The sequence below is a fragment of the Gossypium arboreum genome, chromosome 3, assembly GCF_025698485.1.
Source record: "Gossypium arboreum isolate Shixiya-1 chromosome 3, ASM2569848v2, whole genome shotgun sequence".
NCBI classification, from domain to species: Eukaryota; Viridiplantae; Streptophyta; class Magnoliopsida; order Malvales; family Malvaceae; genus Gossypium; species Gossypium arboreum.
The window spans coordinates 131,360,128-131,376,781 of NC_069072.1; the positions used below are offsets into that span (position 1 = coordinate 131,360,128).

Genomic DNA, 16,654 nt, shown 5'->3' on the forward strand with positions numbered 1-16,654 from the left:
GACTAAGTATTCCTTTAACGTTTATATAAAATTCACCATTGAATTGATAAGGGTTCAATTTAGGGGAAAATATTATATGAAACAATGACATCACATCATTTGTATCTTTTTTTTCAAAAGTTTAATGCCACATCAAATATTTTTATCTTAAAAAAATCAAATGAAAATGAAAATTTTAAAATTCAAGATAAAATTATTGATGTCGCATTAAACTATTAAAAAGAATAATATCCATGTTTCATATAATCCCTTCTCTCAATTTAGTTAGAGTTCAAAATGTCTATATTATATATTAAATGGCTAATTAAATTGGTGACCTCTCAACTTTATTTCAACTCGTTATGAAATTACTAAATATTCAATCATTTTATAAAATAATAAGTATGCTTTGAGGGAGTTTTTTTTTTTTTTGGTCTTTTTAATATATACATAATGGGATTTGGATTCAATACCCATAAATTTTAATATTTTAACTTTACAATTTCAATTAAAACTTCATTTATATTTTATGTAAAAAATTTGTAAAATATTTGTAACATAATTTTTTACCCACTCAATGGACGTGCCATTACCTAGTGTGTATATATATACATATATACTTATCAATATTTATTTTAAGTAATTTACTAAGTTGATGTCATAAGTCAACCAAGCACTAATTCAATTATGAAATTACTAAAATATTCTTATATACAAATTCAATTGTATTTTTATGAGTGTGTTTTGTCTTTTTATATAATAAACCAATGAAAATTTGATCTCAATGAGATATAAATTCTGAACATTATACATGATAAATAATTAATTTTACCATTATAATCAAAGCCTTAGTTAATTTTATGTGATTTTTATAAATATATTTGTTACATTTATTTCACTTACATTGTAGGTGTGCTATAAATCTAAAATATATATTATTGTTTTTATTTTTACACAAGTTTTAACATGTTTTAAAAAATAAATCACTTTGAAATACTTGATGAGGTTAATGAAAAACACATTTTGAAAAATAAAAGGATTTAGAAATAATCAAATTATAATAAAGGGACTAAATCCACTAAAAAGACATAAAACAAGGACTTCCTATAAATTTGACGGAAATCAAATAGATATCCAATAGTTTGAGACTTGGTCCCAGTGTCCCATCATTGATGCCCACTTGATGATCAGCTTCATCACATCTCACATCCAATATCCAAAAGACATCAATCTCTACATATATATATATACACACACATGTATAAATGTATGTATGTATGTATGTAATTTGCAGAACTAACCTTTTGACCTTTTGATCAACAGTTAGGTTCTTTGTGAAGGGTGGGTATTATCCAAAAATGGCCGAAAACATTGGAACATCAAATGATGGTGGTGGCGATGGCGGCGGCTTTAAAGAGCAGGACCATTTACTCCCCATAGCCAACGTTGGTCGAATAATGAAACAAATCCTTCCCCCAAACGCCAAAATCTCCAAAGAAGCTAAAGAAACCATGCAAGAATGCGTATCGGAGTTCATCAGCTTCGTCACCGGCGAAGCATCGGAGAAATGCAGGAAAGAGAGGCGGAAGACCGTTAATGGCGACGATATTTGTTGGGCTTTGGCGACGCTAGGTTTCGACGACTATGCGGTGCCGTTGAAACGGTACTTGTACAAGTTTAGGGAATTTGAAGGGGACAAAGCAGCGAATCAAGTGAAGGTTAGTATTAGCAACAGCAAGGATGATGATGGTGATGAAGCTCAAAAACAACAACAACAACAATCTCCATTGATGTTTCAGCATGATTGGAAGCAGTAATGATTCTAATTTTGGGGTTTCTTTAAATTAGTGTATGACCATGATTTATAACATCAAAAGATTGGATTTGGGTTCTTTCTAAAGGTAGGGTTTGTCTCGGATTCGAGACGCAGATGAACACAAATTTTTTATCACTTCACCTATGATTCAGCCGAATAGATCTGGGTTTGATTTCATCTATTTTCATATGGCTTTTATTTCATGTTTTCACACTGCTAAACAAATCAATCTTAGCTTTGGGAATATTTAGATTGATCTTCTTTTTTCTATGATTTGCATTTACAGACAACAGTGTCGGTGATGACAAAGGTATGAAATATAATTTTTCAAAAATTAAAAAAAAGGTATTTATATCGTATGCCATACTTTCACTTGAATTCGAACATACATTTCATATTATTCATCAATTTAGTGAACCTCCCCACTTATAAGGGCCAATGTCTCGAGCTATATATACTAGAATGGAATTATTTTCACTACATAAGCTGAACTTTTATAGAAAGTATCCGAATTAGTCCATGTAATTAGGGTTTAAGGTTACTTTAAGGGGCATCATTGTTAGCAGACATTATATATATATAGAAATAGAACTGTATCATCATTTTGCTCAATGTGTTCAAAAACCAAGATACAAAATCAAGGTCAAAGGTGAGATAATTGATGTCATTGAATGAAATGGGGTCATTTAGGTTTTCCTCATGTTTGCTGTCATATTGACTTTCTAAGTCATTGCCTCTCAGTTAAAAGTTTTAAGCTCTTAGGGTTTCCATTTTTTGTTTATATGTATAATATTAGAATATTAAAAAACGAGAGACAAGTGGAAGACAGACAAAAAAAGTATGTATATATACAAATGTGTGTGTATATATAAATAAATGAACCTCCAAAATATCCACCAATCATTTCATTTCCGTACAATAAGAATATTTGGTTGAATATTCCGGAAATCCTACCCGAAAACTACATGACACTATATTTTGTTTTCAATATAACAGCAAATATCCAACACAAAATGTAATTTCTTTTAGAAAAAAAAATTAATTGATTAATTAGAAATCAAATAAGCTAAATTCTATTAGTGATCTGGATAAAAAACATAGTGGCCATGCAGTTGGGAAAGTAGTGCATGCATGTATGCGTCCTATGTTGTGCAAATACAAGGTTGGATTATAATGATTCGTGATAATTTATTTTGTAGGTTTTGAGTCATAAGTAATCGAAGGTGAATAAATTTTTTAAAAAAACTAGGATTCAAGATAAAGGAGAGAGATGAGTGAGAGTACTAAGAGGAGAAAAGAGAGTTGTCATAATCGGATTTTTGTGGTCTTAAAAAGGTTGTCACCATCATTCCCGAGATGTCCATATAACATCCCCTCATTAATTTCATACTCTTTGAAATCCAGCTAACCTATTAGTCTTATGTTCTTGTTGGTATGGACTATTATATCTAGACGATGGATATATATGATCTACGAGTAGCATGTATTTTGTCCGTATTAATGGAGTGATCCACCACGGTACGAGCTTGCAAGACGATTTTAGTCCATGGTATTCACTAGCAAAATTGACATGATGTAAGATAAGTTCCCGAGGGCAGCAGGGGTTTCCTCCCCTCTCAAAATAAAAATAAAATTTTAATTTAATCTTTAAAAAAAATTATAATATATAACTGGTTATCGAAAATTTTTCTTTAACTTCACCTTTAGGTATAAGTTGAGACTAATTTAAAAGGAAAAACAACCCAAGAAGGTTGGAATCTTGTAGTTGTGATCATATGATTACTGAAGTGTTGATGCAATAATATTATTTTAGGTGGCCGGTGTGTCAAATATATTCTATCTTGTTTTTTGCTGTGTCAATAAATTAAAGAGAGAGAGAGAAGGTTATAACATAATTAAAGTTGTTGGTCAGTCAGTGTCATTTCCTACAGATATGAAAGGTGTACAAGTACATTATATTCTTCCAAATTTATAGAAAATTTGTGGTTGAGACTTGGATTAATATTGATGACTAATACAACAACTGGTTGCCTTTTGGATGCTATATTTGCTCCAACTCTTCATTTTAATATTCAATATTAAAATATACTCAATTACATTTATATACATAAGTCAATGAAAATCTTATTAAAAATATAGTCATAGTGATTTATTTGGTCCTCTTCAATTTTACAAATAAATATATATATATATATATATATTAGTTTTCTATTTAATTTTATAACTTTTTAATTCTTAAACTTGCATTGTTTGCCAAATCACTCCAAAATATATAAAAAAATTAACGTTTGTTAACTTTGTTGACATAGCATCCACGTGGACATGTTAGCCTTAATTAATTTTTTAAAATATATTTATATTTTTTAATAGTTTTTAAAAAAAATTTATAAATTTTGAATTTTTAAAATTTTAAAAATAATTAATTAATACATGACACCGACTTGGTGATCTATATGTATGTCACGTCAGCAAAATTAGCAATCATTAAATTTTCTATCTATTTTGGAGTGATTTAACAAACAAATGTGTAAAACATATTTTAATTATTTCACAAAAATGTTTGAAACTTTAAATCCTTAAATAAAATCAATATTTCTTACACGTTCATGCTTCGATGACATCTCTCGTTCATACTAATCGTCAGGACTAGTGAGGGGTATTACATTTAGTGATACCATAGCTAAGATTTAGTTAGTTCTAGGACTAAACCGAGCATGTGAGTTAAGTCTAAATGTACATGTCAATTTGGAGTCAAAGGTGGGGAGATCTCCAAATGATTTTCTAATAGTTTGTGACCAAATTGTTATCAATTTGGTATCAAGTCTTAGGTGATTTGATCATATGCGTATTATGGAATAGTATAGTCCAGAATGACATGAAATAGTGCTTGATTAAAGCTTGAATCTTTCATGGCCACATTATGATGACAATGTGAAACCACTACTAGAGGCTAGTATTGATAAATGTGTTTTTGATAGCTACAAGATGCACTCATTAGTACCTTGAATAGAATTCGTATGGATTTATATAGGCAACAAGTTCGGGTACGTAGAAAGGATTAGTAATAAGATGAGACCTTGCTAAGAAAACGTCTATGTTGTCATGGAAATGTGAGGATAAACAATGGTAAAGAGAAAGGTGTAAGAGATGTGAAAAATAGTGGATTGATACTATGATCCTAGTCTATGGAATAGTCTTTCGAAAACTCGAGTATGTGTAGAATTTATTTAATATGGATGAGCTGATCCTTGAAGCTTTTAAAGCTTATGATTGGAAAGATATTGATGTTTCTTCTTAGTCATATGATACATGGTTTATTTGAGTTTAGATCGTGAATGTCTAAAAGAAGATGAACTCTGATCGCTAACAGTTACCTCTAAGTTCCACTAGCATTACAGAGTCAGTAGGACCTATAGGGAAGGTTTAAAGGATGTCACTCTAGTCCAAACCAAATAAAGATCTAAATGTTGTTCTAAAGACATCCATTGGACCTAATGCCTCTGGGTATTCAACCTTATTCTTAGAAAGGATTTGGGAATTACTAATTAGAGAACATGAAAATGACCATGCTAAAAACTTTAGCAAACTTTGAATGTATTATAGACCTTGAAGTACGCATGAGAGATCAAAGTAATTAAGACTTGACAATGAGTATAGACTCAAGAATGCGAATCAATCATCATGAGTGTAAATGCCCAAATTTGACCGAGCTCAATAAATCAACAACAGTCCATTACTACCCAATTAAAACCCATTACAAATTAACGCAATACCCAGGCCCAAAACTAAACCCTAGCCCAACTACTCCTAAAACTTTTCAGCCAACAAACCCTAGCCTCCTTCAACTTAACCAGCGCCGCACGCCACCCTCGCCTCTGCCACCGCTGCTCGGCTTGCCTCCACGTGCTTCTGACACTTGCAAAATGAAGCAAACACTCAAGTAAAAGAAAATAATGGACAAGAAGACAAAGAACATTAGCAAACAACATGAAAACGACAACAAAATGAAGAAAACAAGACTAGTTTGTATTCGGCTATATAGCCAAAGAGAAAAAATGTAATCAGGGGGGATTTGGGGAAATAAAAAACTCGTTATTCAGAATACAAAAAAAATCCCATAGAAATCGAAATAAAAAATAGTAAAAAGATAGTTCATTTTTCTTGATTATTTTGTTTTCATGCTTGTTTTTGTTAGAAGAAAGAAAATAAAAGAAAAAGAGAGTCGAAACATTACCGTTGCTCTCGCGTTTCACCACCATAGGTGGCCGAGGACCGCCCTTTCCAATGAAAAAGGACATTTTTTGGGCTAGGGGGTCGAAAAGCAAAGAAAAAAATGGTGACTTTTCATTTTCCCGGCGACCGGCGGCCGTCACGGTGGCCAATCGCTTGGACCCTGGCAGGACCTTGGGAGCTTTGAGAGAAAAGAAGGTGGCCTTTTTATTTAATTTTTTTTTGGAGAGGGATAAAAATTGTCGGTTTTTGAAAAAATTTTGGCTTTTATAACCTAGTGAAACGGCGTCGTTTCAGTGAACCTCCCCCAGTGTCCAAAAAGACGTCGTTTTTGGGGAAGAGACTCGAAGACCCGACCCGCACGGAGGGGGATCCTCGTGTTTTCTTCCCTAAATGGGAATATTTCTCAATTAGTCCCTTCCTTTTGCACTGGCATTTGATTTGGCCTTATTCATTTTTTTTTATTCTTTTAATTCTTCCCTGGAATTTGCACACTTTTTCGAATTGGTTCGCGTTAAAATGTTTCGTTTCGGGGTTTGGTTTATTTTCATTTTTAATCCTTATTAGTTTACGCGCATTGCATTGTAGTCCTTAATGATGTTCTGTAGTTTTATTTGCTTATAAATTATCCTTTTCACTTTATTTTCATTTCAATCGGGTCCTTTTTAAATTTGTTTTTTATTTATTCATTTTAATTAATTCTTTATAAATTCATTATTTGTTTTAATATATATTCTGGAATCATTATTATGATTTATTTTTGAACATATATTTATATTTATATTTACTTTTAAATTTATTTATATATATAATGTATTTCTTTTAAAATCTTATTTCATTTGCATATATATTTTTTAAACATTCTCATCCATTATTATTTTATATATGTATTATTTATATTAAGTTCTTCACTTTATATATGTTAATGGTTGATGAATAAGCCTTGTTTTGAATTATGTTATGTAATCATTGATCTCGTACTATATAAATTGTTATTCATATATATTCTTTTGTAGATTTTTATCATTGTATTTACATAATTAATGTTAAAATTTTTAATATGTACATAATTTGTTTTAAAACTTTCATATGAGCATACATTTTAATTTTATGTGCATAATTTATATTATATTTTGATGTATAAATCTTGGTTTTAAATTATTTTGTGTAACACTAATTTTAAATTTCTTTGTATAATACTTGTTTTGAAGTTCATTCATATGTTAAACTTTATATTTTATGTATTATTTTTATTTATCTTATGATCTATTGCAAATTTTTGCATGCATTATTTGTTTATACACATATAATTTAATTACTTTTAAATTGTTTGTTTTATATTGACGATTTCAAGTTTATTTGTTTTAACATTGCTTATTACCTTTTAAAAGCTTTTCTTAAAATAAATTTTATTTAATCATTATTTAGAAACGTTAAATAGTGTACATGGTAAGATTATTATCATTGGGCATGTTTTGATTTTCATGTTTGTGTTTCTCAATAATTTGTATAATATGTTATTCATGTATGCTTTCCATATTTGTTACTTTGTTTTGCATTTCCATGTATTGTATTATGATTGAGGTTGCCAACTTATTTGCCTGAAATTATTCAATTCATTTTCTTTGCTTCAAACGAATCGAATAAATATATTTCAAGCCTGTTTTCATAATCGTTTTTTTTCTTAAAAAAAATACTCAAAGCGAGGTAATATTTTGTGTTTGTTAATTCGAGAAATCGTGCCCTAACGTGTTGGGTTTCGATTTTCTATTTGACAGAATAACTAAATATTCTCTCGAGATTTCGTCTATGTTTTCTTAAATTAAAAATAAGGCAATATTTCGAATCTAGGAAATTCGAGAAAACCGTACCCTAACTTACTCGGTTTTGATTTTTCTCGTTAAACCTAAATAACCAAATATCTTTTTAAAATTTAAATACATGATTTTTGAAATTTAAAAGACAAGCTTATTCTCGATAATTTAAAATGTCGTATCCTAACGTGTTGGATGTGACATTTAATTACCTCGGGACAAGAAAGTCTTTAGCATCCTCTTTGATTTATCCAAACGTTTTTTTTTTTTTGTAAAATTAACGTCAATAAAGAGGGAGTATCGTATTTTTAATCCTTTTTTGGTTTTTTTTTTTAAATTTTGACACTAAGACATTAATTAATCAATTAGGTGCCAATTTTGGACGTTACGAGGGTGCTAATCCTTCCTCGTACGTAACCAACTCCCGAACCCATTTTCTCAAATTTCGTAGACCAAAATCGTTGTTTTAGTAAATTGAAATATTTTATTAAAATAACCAAATTTCTAGGTGATCTGATCATACCTAAACAAAAAAGATTGGTGGCGACTCCCAATTTTCGTTTTCTTTTCAAAATATAAAGTCAATCCCCGTTTTTTCAAAAAAAATGGTTTCGACAATGAGAATAAGTGACTTGATCATGGGAATCTTGCAAATTGTGAGACGTAATTGATCTAGCAAGCGAGATTACTTCCTCTAATGTAACACCCTTAAAATCGTTGTGTTATAAAAGTATTATTAAGTGAGAATCGTGCGTAGTGGATTTCTCAGTAAAGTAAAATAAGGAATATAAATTAGGGTAAATTACACCAAAAGTCACTCAACTTTGGGGTAGCTAACAAAACAGTCACCTTGGTTTCATTTCAGTCACTCAACTTTGGAAAAGTAACAAAACAGTCCTATTTGACGTTTTCCATCATAGACGTCACGGCAAAGTGATATGGCAGATGACGGCGTGCTTGGTGTCAAAAAACCCTCCAGCTAGCCAGTTACCACCAATTTAACAGCCTTATCAGCACCAATTTAGGGATTAAAAAGAGGAAAAGAAAAGAAAAGAAGAAGGAGGAGGAGGAGAAAAAATGGAGATGTCTCTAGTGATTCCAAAATCAACTACTAGCCTTATGGTCTCTCATTGTTGTCATTGAAACTGCAGACAAATTGTGTCATCTGCACAAAGCCCCTGAAACCCAATCCACTATTTTTTTCAAAGAAAAAAAATATGTTTGATGAAATTTTCTTACTTGCTCTGCAACTCTTGATACATTATCTTTCCCAACAAAAACTTTACATCTGTGTAATATATTGAAGGTACCATTTTAATGGAGGAGGTACCATTTTTGACTAAGTCACGGTGGATGAAAATAGAGTAAGATTTGGGGTCATTGGGTAAAAACCATTGGTATTGAAGGTAAGTTGTTTGATGCCAGAAAAAGACTAGGATCAAACTGCAATCATACAGTTGAAGATGGACCAGAGGGTAAAGCTGACGCATCTAGATTGGAGACAAAAATCAGAATCTAAAAATTTTTGGAGACAATGGAAGTGCCATTAGAACAACGACTGCCGGTGCAATCCACGGCTTTACATGAACCCGAAGCGTTGTTGAAATGATTGAGGAGTAGGCCTCTAAATCTGTTCTTGATGGCGGCTGGGGAGCTCTGGTGAAGCAAAATAGGGTTTTATGGCGGCGGTTACGGACAAAGTTTTTCCATTGGACAATATTGGAATCGGATCTTGGGTGGAATCCGATTGGGTTTCCACAATAGCACTTTCTCTTCTCCTTTTTTCTTCCTCTTCTTCTTCTTCTCTATTATTAAGGGTTTTTTTTTTCAATTTCTTCTTAAATTGGGTGGGTTTCCACTGTGGACATCCAATGTAGCAAGTTAACTGGCCACATCAGCTAGTTAACTTGCCACATCAGCAGTCCCGTTAAGACACTAACGAAAACTATTAATTGGTGGTTGTTTTGTCACTTTTTTATAACATTAGTGACTGCTTTGTTATTTTTCCAAAGTTGAGTGACTAAAATGAAACTTAGGTAATTGTTTTGTCAGCTACCCAAAAGTTGAGTAACTATTGGTGTAATTTACCCTATAAATTATAGAAGAGAAGGTTGATGGATGGTACAGAAATTTGAATTAAGAAGTATATTGTGATATATTAATTTAAGATAAGGACCAAATTGTCAAGCTGTAAAAATGTTTGGGTCCCAAGTATAATTATTCAAAATTTGAGGGGTTAAAATGTAAATATAAGAAGTTGAATAACCAAAAGTGAAAATTACCTAATTTTTTATGACACAAATTTGGTAACTAGGGACCAAATTGAATAAGTGGAGAAATATGAGAGACTAAATTTTAATTTTTCCAAAAGTGAATAATGATTCAATGATGGAATTGTAAAGAATTATGAAGGGCAAAATGATCATTTTTCAAATTAGATCATTATCAAGGGTAATGATTATGGATAAAAAGTGTTAAGAAATGATTGGTTAGATTATAAGTAATATTATTTTAGTATTATATTATTTTATATTATTTAATTAATAAAATGCATAGATATTTTAGAAGAAGAGTGTAGAGAACTCTTCACTTTCTTTTTATCCATCTCACATCCACCATGGATAAGGGTATTCACAGTTCGGTTAAAACCGTATTAATTGACCGATCCGATCTAATTCAGTTAATCGTTCGGTGGTCGAATTTAGTTTGATTGGAGGTCAGTTAATGATTTTTGAAATTTTGATTATCGATTAATTTGGTTCAAAATTGAGTAATTAATCAAGTAAATAATGTATATTATATATAATAAATTTTTTATATTATCAATGAATTTTTTTATATGTTTTATACTTATTTTAACCAAAAGACTGAAACATATAAATTTTGATTCGATTAATGTATTTAAAAAAAATTCAGTTCGGTTAATGATTAATGATTTTTATATTTCGGGCAATTCAGTTAATAGCAATTCAAACCATTTGAACACCCCTTGTGATAACACGAATTAGGGCCTAATCAGAATAGTGGTTTCGGGACCACAAAATTCGAGATAGAAATAATTATTTTATGATTATTTTGAGGTCTATGATATGATTGCATGATTGTGTGAAAATTTCGTGAAGAAATTCTATGCATAAAGTGCTTAATTTGAAGTTAAGGACTAAATTGAATAAGTTGCAAAACTTGTATTCTAGAAGTTTCTAGTATGAAATTGCTTTGAAATATTAATTAGGGGGTCTTAAATAGAAATTTGACCAATTTCTAAGTTTATGGACAAAAATTGGACATGGATGGAATTTTTGAAAGTTTAGTAAGGAAGGGCATTTTGGTCATTTGGATATTAAATGAAATAAAATAGGAAAAATAACACAAAAATGATCATCTTCTCCATAAGTTGCTGCCAAATTTTTCTCTCCACCATAGCTAGGGTTTCTACACTTTTAAGCCTTGATTGTAAGTGATTTCTATGCACGTTTTTAATGTTCTTTACAATTTTGAAATCCTCGTAGCTCGATTTACCTATTTCTACCAATATTTTGAGCTAGGGTTTATATTTAAAATTTTACCCATGGATGATATGTATGAATTTTGATGTTTTTTGGTAGAATATGAAGTTTGAGATTGTCTTAAACAACTTCTGCTAAGTGATTTTTCGTAAAAACGAGTAAAATTACATAATCGGTAAAAATACCTAATATTCATAAGTACATGTTAGAGTGTGAATTTGATGTTGCTATAGAAGGAAAAAATGATCAGCATGTCATAAAACATAAGAAAATAGGATGAGATTTAATTTACGAGCCTTAGGGAAAAAGTGTAAATATGTGAAAGTTTAGAGGCAAAATAGTAATTTTGCCAAAGTTCGTACTAGGGGCTGTTTTGATGAATGTGTGTATTAAATAAATTAATTTGGTATTATAGATCAAGAGAAAAGATATTCGAGTCGAGATCGGGGGAAAAAATAAAGTTTATGAGGAATAGGCTCGATTATTCTCATTTTGTATCGAGGTAAGTTCATATGTAAATATTGTAATATAACCGTTATTTTAAATCATTTAATGCTATCTATATGATATTATGATTGTAATCATGCAATTCTATGCTTTGTGATCATTGTTGGACAACATGCAAAAATTTTATGAATTATGTGAAAAATGTGAAAGGCTACCGAAGAATCGTCATTGGTATTCCAAGGAGAATGGTAAAGGAGTACGAACGAGGAAAGTCCCGTTGAACCTTAGGAATAGATGAGCATATTTGGGCATCTGAGCTCGTTGAGTTGAGTCCAAGTTCACTTGTGGATGCGAATGTCCGAGCTCGTTGAGTTGAGTCCGAGTTCACTTATGGATGCGAACGCCCGAGCTCATTGAGTTGAGTCCGAGTTCACTTATAGGCGGGTTACATGGTAGCTTGGCTACATATGTGGCACTTATGTGCAAACTTTCCATGTATCCGAGTTATATTCCGATGTGTTCAATGGGTAAAATTCTAGTGAAATGGAAGATTACTCAAGATGCAAATGACGTATTGGTAAGTGTTGTGGAATGGGCACTTGGACAGGTATGTACTTAACCCTCGGGTTGAGACTTGATATGAAAACAATAATATGGTAAGACGATGAATGATGTATAGAAATGTGATATATGTTTTAGTGATATTATGCTAATGTTGGTTGGTATAATTGCTTTGTTAAGTTATTTGTTATTTGCATGTGGACTTACTAAGCATCTATGCTTACTCCCTCCTTTTCATTCTTTGTAGTTTTGACAAGTCAATTTGGAGATCGGGACGGTCGGAGGCACGCTCACACTATCACTGGACAATCACGGTATAATGACTTGTAATTTTTGGAAATATGGCATGTATAGCATTCCAATCATTTTGTGTGTATAATCTTATGATATGGCCCATGGATGGAATACAAATTTTTGAGAATGATTAGCTATTAGAATGACTAATCAAGTTTATATATGATAACATGTATGCTGTATGTCTTAACTAAACCATGAAAATCCTTGGAAAGGTAAAATTGGCCACAAAACAGAATCAGACAGCAGCAGTGACGTGAATTTGAAAAATCACTAAAAATAGTAGAAATGTAATTAAATGATGAATAAGTTATGGAATCGAATCTCAAAGAGTCTATTTTCATATGGAAGAAACTAAACAGGTAAATGAGTTATATTTTATGAGATATTTAAGTTTTTGTGGAACAGGGTCAGAGCAATCTCTGAATCCCCTGTTCTGACTTTAAAAATTTACCATAAATTTTAAAAAAATAATTAGGAGTTTTACCTTACATGTATGAAATCCTTATTGAGTCTAGTTTTATGATAAATAAACGGCATAGTCATTGAAACTTTTTACAGGGAGATATCTGATTTGTAATACAAAGGGGTCAGAGTATCCAAACCCTGAAATAGGGGAGACTTTAACTAATAAACTGTACTAATTGGCCAAACCAAAAAGTCTATAAAAAATTTAGTAAGTATATATATGAGTCTAATTTTAGGAAAAATTTACGGAATTTGATTTTGAGTTTCGTAACTCAAGATATGGATTTTTTAGCGACTGTGATGCAGTTAGCCAGCTTGTCTGGAAATTCTAAAACAAATTGTTTGAGCTGTTTAATTAATGAATTAAGTCCGTTAACACCTCGTGCTCGACTCTGGCGACGGTCTCGGGTACGGGGGCGTTACATTTTGTGGTATCAAAGCAGGTTTAGTCGGTTCTCAGACTAACGTGGTGTAAGTACGGATTTTGCTAAACATGCCATATTTATATATTATAATAGTGTGACGACTCCTGACATTTTTAAATGATTTTTTTAGTAAATGGATCCCGATCCAACTGTGGCTGATGATGTAGAGAGAAATGCGCCAGCTCCTGCTAAAGGGGCGGTGCTGACTGAAAATCGACCTCCTACTTTTGGCCAAGGAGGAGGAGAAAGGGTCCGGGAAGCCTTTCTCTAAATGATGAATGCTCGGTATACAGAGTTCATTCGTACGAACCCGACTGCTCAACAACCTCCCCCACCACCCCCGATTTCTTAACCTATACCCCAAATGCCTTCAGGTATGGATCTGATGAAATTCCATAGATATCCAGTTGACCGAATCCGCAAGCAAGGGGCCGAAGAATTCAGGGCAAATGTTGATGATGACGCTGAAAAAGTAGAATTTTGGCTCGAAAATTCTATTCGAGTATTTGATGAGTTATCTTGTACACCTGAAGAGTGCTTGAAGTGTGCTATATCATTGCTGAGGGATTCGGCTTATCATTGGTGGAAGACATTAATTTCAGTGGTGCCGAAAGAGAAGGTGACTTGGGAATTCTTTCAAGAAGAATTTTGGAAGAAATATATCAGCGAAAGATTTGTAGACCAGGAGCGTAAAGAGTTTCTCGAGTTGAAGCAAGGCAACATGATAGTTACCGAGTATGAAAGAGAGTTCGTTATATTGAGCAAGTATGCTCGAGAATATATCCCTTCAGAGGTTAAAATGTGCAGACGATTTGAAGATGGACTTAATGAAGACATCAAGGTATTTGTGCGTATTCTTGAGTTGAAAGAATTTGTGGTACTTGTTGATCGGGCTTGCAAGGCTAAAGAACTAATTAAAGAGAAGAAAAAGATAGAGGCTGAGACAAGAAATTGGAAAAAAAGACTGATGAGCAGTACACTCCCATTGCAGTCTAGAAAGTCCAGAGATATGTATTCTCGTTCTCAAGCATCAACGGGACATTCATATGGGGATCGTAAGAAGAAAAATATGGGTTCTAGATCTCAAACTACTTCGGTGGCTAGTGTGGAAAATTCGAGAATTGCTAGACCCGAGTGCCAACAATGTGGTAGAAGTCACTTTGGTCCTTGTAGAACTAATGAATGTTACCAGTGTGGGTCTCCGGATCATTTTATTAGAGATTGCCCAAAAAGGATGGAGAAAGAAAAATTTCAGAGTGCAAAGCCAAGTAGTACTGTTTCGAAAGGAAGATCTTCGAGAAATGCTGGGAACGAAGCAAGCAGTAAGAATGTAGTCAGAGAATCAGCGCCAAAATCTGAAGCTAGAGCTTATGCCATAAGGGCACGTGAAGATGCTTCGTTTCCCGACGTGATTACTGGTACTTTCTCTCTTTATGATATTAATGTTATTGCTTTAATCGACCCTGGTTCTACTCATTCGTATGTGTGCATGAAATTGGTATCTAATATGAATGTACCTGTTGAGTCTACAGAATTTATGGTTAAATTATCGAACCCGTTAGGAAAATGTGTCATAGTTGATAAAGTATGCAAGAAATGTCCTTTGATGATTAGGGGTCATTACTTTCCAGCCGACTTGATGTTGTTGTCGTTTGATGAATTTGATGTTATTTTGGGTATGGATTGGTTGACATTGCATGATGCTATAGTGAATTGTAAACAAAAGGTTATTGAATTAAAATGTGAAAATGGTGATATTCTGCGGGTTAAATCAGACGAATCAGAGGCATTGTTTAGTGTAATTACTTCGATGTCGGCTCAGAGATATTTGAGAAAAGGTTATGAAGCTTATTTGGCATATGTATTGAATACAAAAGAATCTGAGAAGAAAGTTGAATCAGTACCGATTGTGTGTGAATTTACGGATGTATTTCCAGAAGAGTTGCCGAGATTGCCTCCTGTCAGAGAAGTAGAATTTGGTATTGAGCTGATACCGGGAACGACTCCGATCTCGATTGCTCCATATAGAATTGCACCAATAGAGTTGAAAGAATTAAAGGCACAGTTGCAAGAATTGACAGATAAAGGCTTTGTGAGACCGAGTTTCTCGCCTTGGAGTGCTCCCGTATTATTTGTGAAAAAGAAAGATGGTTCTATGAGATTATGTGTGGATTATCGGCAATTGAATAAGGTGACAGTCAAGAACAAGTATTCGTTGCCAAGAATTGAAGACTTGTTCAATCAGTTGAAAGGAGCGACATGGTTTTCAAAGATCGATTTGAGGTCTGGGTACTACCAGTTGCGGGTGAAAGAATCAGATATGCCTAAAACTGCTTTTAGAACAAGGTACGGCCATTATGAATTCTTAGTTATGCCATTCGGGTTGACAAATGCTCCTGCTGTGTTTATGGATTTGATAAATCGAATATTCTGACCATATTTGGACAAGTTTGTTGTGGTATTTATTGATGATAACTTGATTTATTCGAAGAACGAGGCAGAACATGCTGAGCACTTGAGGATAGTCTTGCAAATTCTGAGAGATAAACAGTTGTATGCCAAGTTCAGTAAAAGTGAGTTTTGGCTTCGAAAAGTTGGATTCTTAGGTCATATTGTTTCAGGTGATGGTATACAGGTTGATCCCAATAAGATTTCAGCTATTGTTGAATGGAAGCCGCCGAATAACGTGACTGAGGTCAGAAGTTTCTTGGGTTTGGCTGGTTGTTACCGACGATTTGTAAATGGATTCTCTATGATTGCTACTCCTATGATCAGACTACTCCGAAAGGATGTTAAATTTGAGTGGACAGAAGAATGCCAACAGAGTTTTGAGAAATTAAAGAAGTTACTGACTGAAGCATCGGTGTTGGTACAACCCAAGCCAGGTAAAGAGTTTGTAGTGTATAGTGATGCCTCTCTAAATGGCTTGGGATGTGTACTTATGCAAGAGGTAAAGGTTGTGGCTTATGCTCCTAGGCAGTTAAAATCTCACGAAAAGAACTATCCAACTCATGATTTTGAGCTAGCTGCTATAGTATTTGCTTTGAAGATTTGGCGACATTATCTGTATCGAAAAAAATGCCGAGTGTATACAGATCATAAAAGTCTCAAATA

The 16,654-nt window shown here is 32.7% G+C and overlaps 1 protein-coding gene across 1 annotated transcript; it reads left to right on the plus strand.

The window, feature by feature from the left end:
* Positions 1-1,136: 1,136 nt before the first annotated feature.
* LOC108481367 (nuclear transcription factor Y subunit B-1-like) lies at positions 1,137-1,976 on the plus strand. Its single transcript, XM_017784509.2, has one exon. The coding sequence runs from the start codon at positions 1,338-1,340 to the stop codon at positions 1,794-1,796; it is 459 nt and encodes a 152-aa protein (XP_017639998.1). The 5' UTR covers positions 1,137-1,337; the 3' UTR covers positions 1,797-1,976.
* The last annotated feature ends 14,678 nt before the right edge of the window (positions 1,977-16,654 follow it).